At 38.6% G+C, this 6,358-nt stretch overlaps 1 protein-coding gene across 1 annotated transcript; it reads right to left on the bottom strand.

Annotated features, from left to right (window-relative positions):
- Positions 1-3,628: 3,628 nt before the first annotated feature.
- On the bottom strand, positions 3,629-4,755 carry LOC138347541 (uncharacterized). The gene is made up of 2 exons (XM_069295837.1): positions 4,291-4,755; positions 3,629-4,204 (listed from the first exon to the last, which is right to left on the bottom strand). The coding sequence occupies exons 1-2, from the start codon at positions 4,753-4,755 to the stop codon at positions 3,629-3,631; spliced, it is 1,041 nt and encodes a 346-aa protein (XP_069151938.1).
- Between the last annotated feature and the right edge of the window lie 1,603 nt (positions 4,756-6,358).

The following is a 6,358-nucleotide window of genomic DNA, read 5'->3' as shown; positions in this document are numbered from 1 at the left end:
GGGTGGCAAGCTAGAGTCCCTTTTTGAAATGTGTTTAAGCCTTTAACTATCAATCATAGCTTAATTTAGGCCATAGGGTCTACCCTTTTATAATCATCGTTATCAATAGTTGAATAAGAATTGTAAGAGTATAAATCCTTTCATCACAATTCGTATAAGTGAGGTTAACACATTAGCATTTCATAGCATAGTAAAGCACATTGATAGTTTTCACTATCCTTATATCACATACATCCTAATCAACCTTACAACATAGTCAAGACATTTCAATTAAACATCATACCACTCTATAATACTAACAACATGCTACCTATCATTTCATAAAGACTCATTATATCAAAATGTGCAACATAACTCAAAACAAGAAAAAATGAAAACTTCAAGTTTTTTTAAGAGAAATACTACAGTAACTTCACTGTAAGTTTTTAAAAAAAGCATAATGTTAAAAACTTCACCCAAAAATCAAGAAACTTCAATATCTAGTCATATTTATATTATTAAAAAGAATGACTAACCTTAATTCTAAAAAAGTGAGGGTAGCGGGACTTCATGTCGGCCTCGGCCTCCCATGTTTCACCCTAAACAAGATGATTTTTTGGTAACATTTTTATGGAAACCACTTCTTTATACCTCAACTTCTTGACTTGCCTATAAAAATTTTAAACCGGAACCTCCTCATAAGAGAGGTTATCCTTGAAACCAAGACACTCAATAAGAAGAATGGACTCGGGATCAACGATACACTTTTTCAAAATAGAAACATGGAAAACCAGATGAACCAAAGCCAATTCACTAGGAAATTTCAATTCATAGGCAACCTTACAAACCCTTTGCAAGAATTCATAGGGACCCACATAAAGAAGACTCAATTTCTTTTTCTTTCCAAATTTAACCACCCCTGTCATTGGTGAAATTTCCAAATACATGTTATCACCTTCTTCAAACTCCAAATCCCTTCTCCTATGATCAACATAAGTCTTTTGCCGATTATAGGACATTTGCAACTGGTTCCTTATGATATGAACCTTTTCCAAAGTCTTATAAATCAACTCGGGACTAAGAAGCTATGGCTCACCAACTTCATACCATCCAATAGGAGATCTATACCTCCTACTATACAAAGCTTCATAGGGCTCCATTGAAATGGATGAATGAAAACTATTATTGTAGGCGAACTCGACCAAAGATAAATGTCTATCCCAAATCCCTTTAAAATCAATAACGCACGCCCTAAGCATATCTTCAAGGGTTTGTATCGTACGCTCTGCTTGACCATCTGTTTGGGGATGAAAACTGGTTCTCAACTTCACCGTTGTACCACCCTTTTTGGAACGACTTGAAAAATCTAGATGTGAATTGTGCGCCCCTATCCATTATGATGGATAACGGAATGCCATGGCATCACACAATCTCATCTAGAAAGATTCTTGCATAATTTCTCGCCAAATATGTAGACTTGATAGGAATAAAGCGAGCGGACTTAGTGAATCGATCCACAACCACCCATATGGAATCATAACACTTTTAGGTCCGAGGTATACCTACTACAAAGTCCATATTGATGTCTTCCCTCTTCCAAGTAAGAATTTGAATCTCTTGTAGTAAGCCACCCGACTTTAGGTGTTCGGCCTTTACTTGTTGTCAATTTGGACACTTAGCGACAAACTCCGCTATGTCCCTTTTTAGACCTTCCCACCAATATATCTCCCTTAGGTCAAGGTACATTTTTCTCGACCCCGGATGAATTGAGTAGCGGGAACCATGTGCCTCTTCTAGGATCGATTCTCAACCCATCTACATCGTGAACACATAATCGCCCGTGGTACCTTAACATACCATCCCCCCCCAAGGAGAATGATTCATTCAACTTGCCGAGAACCGATTCTTTCATATCCATTAAGGCTAAATCGAGGTGTTATTTGGACTTCACCTCAACCACTAAAGATGGCTCGGATTCATGATGAACTATAGAACCCCCATCCGGAAAACTATCCAACCTCACCCCCAACCTAGCCAATCTATGTACTTCCCTTGATAGGTCCTTCTTAGCTTCCTCAAGATGGGATACACTACCCATAGTCATCCTATATAGGGCATCCACAACTACATATGCCTTGTCGGGGTGATAAAGAAAACTCATATCATAATCTTTCAACAACTCTAGCCACCTTCTTTTTTGGAGATTCAAATCCTTTTGGGTAAACACATATTGGAGACTCTTATGATTGGTAAAAACATCCACATGAACCTCATAAAAGTAATGCCTCAAAATTTTCAAAGGAAACACCACGACCGCTAATTCATGGTTATGAGTGGGGTAATTTTTCTCATATACCTTTAGTTGCATAGAGGCATAGGCTATCACCTCACCATGTTTCGTAAGCACACACCGCAAACCCACTCAGGATGCATCACTACACACTACAAAACCCTTTATGCCTTCCGGTAAGGTCAACACCGGAGCGAAAGTTAGCCTACCTTTCAACAATTTGAAACTTTTCTCACATGCCTCCGACCACTCAAACTTCTTACTTTTTTGAGTAAAAGTAGTCAAAGGAGACACAATAGACGCGGACCATCCACGAACCTAGGATAGTAACCCGCTAAACCCAAGAAACTCCTAATGTCAGTTTGAGTTGATGGTCTAGGATAGTTTTTCACCGCTTCCGTTTTCCTTGCGTCTACCTCAACTCCCTCGTTAGAGATGATGTGCCCAAGAAATGCCACCGACCTCAACCAAAACTCACACTTACAATATTTGGCATACAATTGATGTTCTTTAAGGGTTTGCAATACTACCCTCAAATGACCCATATGATCATCTTCATTCTTCTGATATACAAAGATATCATTAATGAAGACAATGACAAATGAATCTAGGTAATTTCGAAATACTCTATTCATTAGGTCCATAAATGTTGCTGGAACATTAGTGAGACTGATAGACATAACCAAGAACTCACAATGCTCATAGCTAGCCCGAAAGGTCATCTTAGGTATATCCTCGCCTCTCACTCTAAGTTGATGATTACCCGACCTCAAGTCTATCTTTAAAAAGTAACTCGCCCCTTGGAGTTGATCAAACAAGTCATCATCCGAGGGAGAGGGTACTTATTCTTAATGGTTTCCTTGTTGAGTTGGCGGTAATCGATACACATTCTCAAGGACACATCTTTATTTTTCACAAACAAAACCAGAGCACCCCACAGAGAAATACTAGTGCTTATAAGACCCTTATCTAGTAAACCCTTGAGTTGAGCCTTCAACTCTTTAAACTCGGATGGATACATCCAATAAGGAGGAATTGATATGGTATTTGTATCCAGTATCAAATCAGTGCAAAATTCAATTTCCCGTTCGGGAGGAATACCGGGAAGGTCATTAGGGATGACTTGGGAAACTCACTCACTACGCGTACCGACTCAATGGGAGGAACTTTGGAGTCTAGATCTTGAACTTTTACTAAATGATAAAGACAACCCTTTGAGATCATTTTGCATGCTTTTATACAAGAAATAAAATGACCTTTAGGAATAGAATTTCCCCTCTTCCACTAAACAATGGGTTCATTTGGGAAGTTAAACCTCAGCACTCTTGTCCTACAATAAATGGATGCAAAACATGCATGCTACCAATCCATACCAAATATAATATCGAAATCAAGCATACCAAGTTCTACGAGATCAACATAAGAAACTCTATTGCGCAACATTATTGGACAATTTCTATACACCCTTTTTGCAACAACGAACTCACCCACTGGAGTATATAGTATAAAAGGTTCATGTACAATATCGGGTAAAATACCAAACTTTTTCGTTACTAGAGGTTTAAAAAATGAAAAAGTAGCACCGGAATCAAGTAAGGCATATACATCAAGAGAGAAAACATTCAACATACCGGTCACCACTTCGGGAGAAGTCTTTTGCTCACCCCCAGAGAGGAGAGGATAGAAGTGGTTCTTTTTTGGAGCATTACTAGAACCACTTGCTTGAGCTTGACCACTACCCTTGTCTTGACTCATAAAGTTTGGGTAATCTCTCATCGTGTAACCACTCTTTCCACAACTAAAGCAATTACTTGTCCCCTTAAGGCAATCACCATAGTGCTTTTTACCACACTTTCCACAAGTTGGCTTCTCATTTGGTGAATTATTACCTCTTCCCTTCTTGAATTTAGCGTTAGACACCCTATCACCACTTGCCTTTCGGAATTTTGAAGGGACTTGATTAGAAACCCGCTTTTTAAATCTAGGTTCATCTTCTATCTCAAGCCTATTCTTTGAAGAACCTCTATCAAATGACCTTGCTCTTTTAGCATCTCTACTTTTTCTGTTGGACTTGCCTCCTCAACCCTTCTTGCATACACCATAAGATTGGAAATGTTCATGTTGTCACGTAGCATGGAAAATTGGCACTCCTCTTGTAAGTCCTCCGACACCACTGTCACAAAAGGGCTCATTTGGTATCTAGGATCGGGGATCAAAGAAGGAGTATAGTTGGACAACTTAATGACTTCCAAAGAGTACTCATCGACACTCTTTCCTCCTTGGCAAAGATTAATGAACTCCGTCACTTTTTCCTCCCTCATTTCCCTAGGGAAGAACCAATCTTGAAAAGTCGCCTTAATGATCTTCCAAGTCACCAGACCACCCCTAAATGACATATTATCCCTCCATTGCGCATACCACGTTTGATCCATATCCTTGAGTTGGTATGTGGCCAACTCGGCCTTCTCACTTAAAGACACCCCCATAGCATATAGTATCTTGTAGACCTCATCGATAAATTATTGGGGGTCTTCATCAACCTTAGACTCATAGAAAGTAAGAGTGTTCATTTGAGAGAAGTCCCTTAGACGGGAAGCCATAGTAGTGACTTGTTGATAAGGACGGGGAGAAATCTCCTGATTAGCTTGGGATGTCATAGCTTGGGCTTGAACCGTCGCGAATTGTGTTTGATTAGCCATGGCTTGGGCCATATGAGCAAGAATAGCCCTCATCTCCGCCTCCATCATAGGTAGAGGGTTAGTCGGGGCTTGATCAACATTAGCATTTTCCTATAGTGGAGGAACTTGCTCATCATGGGGAGGAACGGGGCTTGATCGACATCAGCATTTTCCTAAAGTGGAGGAACTTTCTCATCATTGGGAGGAGCTCCCGCATTAGCAACTTCCTCCTTAAGTCTTCGAGCCTCATTCCTTTGAGTGTTCATTCTTCTTATAAGCACAACAATATTATTAGGTGCAAAAGCTCACCATAAGTATACTCTATTGGCATGATATAATATTTCCAAGAAAGATAGAAATTCCTTAGCATCATATAGGTTCCAAATCATAAGTGTACCGCGCTTCACAATTATGAATACAAACCTACATAAATATGGTAGAGAGAGACTCATAACTCAAAGATATTCAACCTCAAGCTCTGATACAATGTTTGTCACATCTGGGTTTACCCCATAGACGTAACCGGCGTCGTGGTACTTTATCAGAAATGAGACTAGCCTCTTAGTCTCATGTCATTACATTCATAGGTTGAAAAATCCAGAAAAGTTTAAAACTTTCATCATCACTAATTGGAGGTATACATAGACATGTACATACATATTTCCATATCGAGTGTACATGGACCCTTTGTAAAGGAAGGTTACATAGCCTTCTACTTTATTGCACATACATATATGAAAATATAGAATTAGTCTCAAGGATTGTCTCATCTCATACCATCTAAACGATTATCACAATATGGGCATTACCCTTACATCAATTCAACAAGACCATATATACATCATACGGAAGTACAATATTCAATTAAAAAGGAAAGGAATTATAGAGTCAATAATCTCATAACAAAATTTGTAAGCTACAGAATGGAATTTCCTTAAAAAGTTGAGGATATATTCTACTTGGATGAACGGAAGAATCCAAGCCTTCAACAATGTCGCCTTCCAAACTCTTCAACAACCAGAACCTAAAATGTTTGGGGAAAAGGAATAAAATGTGCTTAGTACTCCACATGTACTAAGTATTAGATTTTATGCACATACACAAGAAAATCATGCTAAAAAGGACGTTTTTTTTATCAAAACATGACAAATTACTCTATTAGGGACCTAATGCAAAGTCAAGTAAGTCATATAAACCAACCAAACATGCTTACTATCTCAACAAGTAATACTTATTCCAACATACTTGAAACCATGATTACTACAACCCTAACACCAAGGAATAATTTCACAATAATGAATAAGAGTCAAATATATCATAATAAGCAAGACAACCACTCACAAGTCCTTATTAAGTTAACAAGTGCAATGACCAAGCAAAACCCCATAACCTGATTCAATCAAGTATCCCC

This window comes from Solanum lycopersicum, chromosome 3, assembly GCF_036512215.1.
Source record: "Solanum lycopersicum chromosome 3, SLM_r2.1".
Lineage (NCBI taxonomy): Eukaryota > Viridiplantae > Streptophyta > Magnoliopsida > Solanales > Solanaceae > Solanum > Solanum lycopersicum.
The sequence above is the reverse complement of the archived record's forward strand: the minus strand, read 5'-3'. Positions and strand labels throughout refer to the sequence as shown.

What these genes read in the sequence shown, in the direction of transcription:
- LOC138347541 (XM_069295837.1), bottom strand. Translation starts at nt 4,755, where the DNA reads ATGGGGGTGTCTTTAAGTGAGAAGGCCGAGTTGGCCACATACCAACTC. An exon ending in AGCAAGGTCATTTGATAGAG is followed by an intron (nt 4,205 to 4,290) that starts GTTCTTCAAAGA and finishes AAATTCCGAAAG; the next exon opens with GCAAGTGGTGATAGGGTGTC.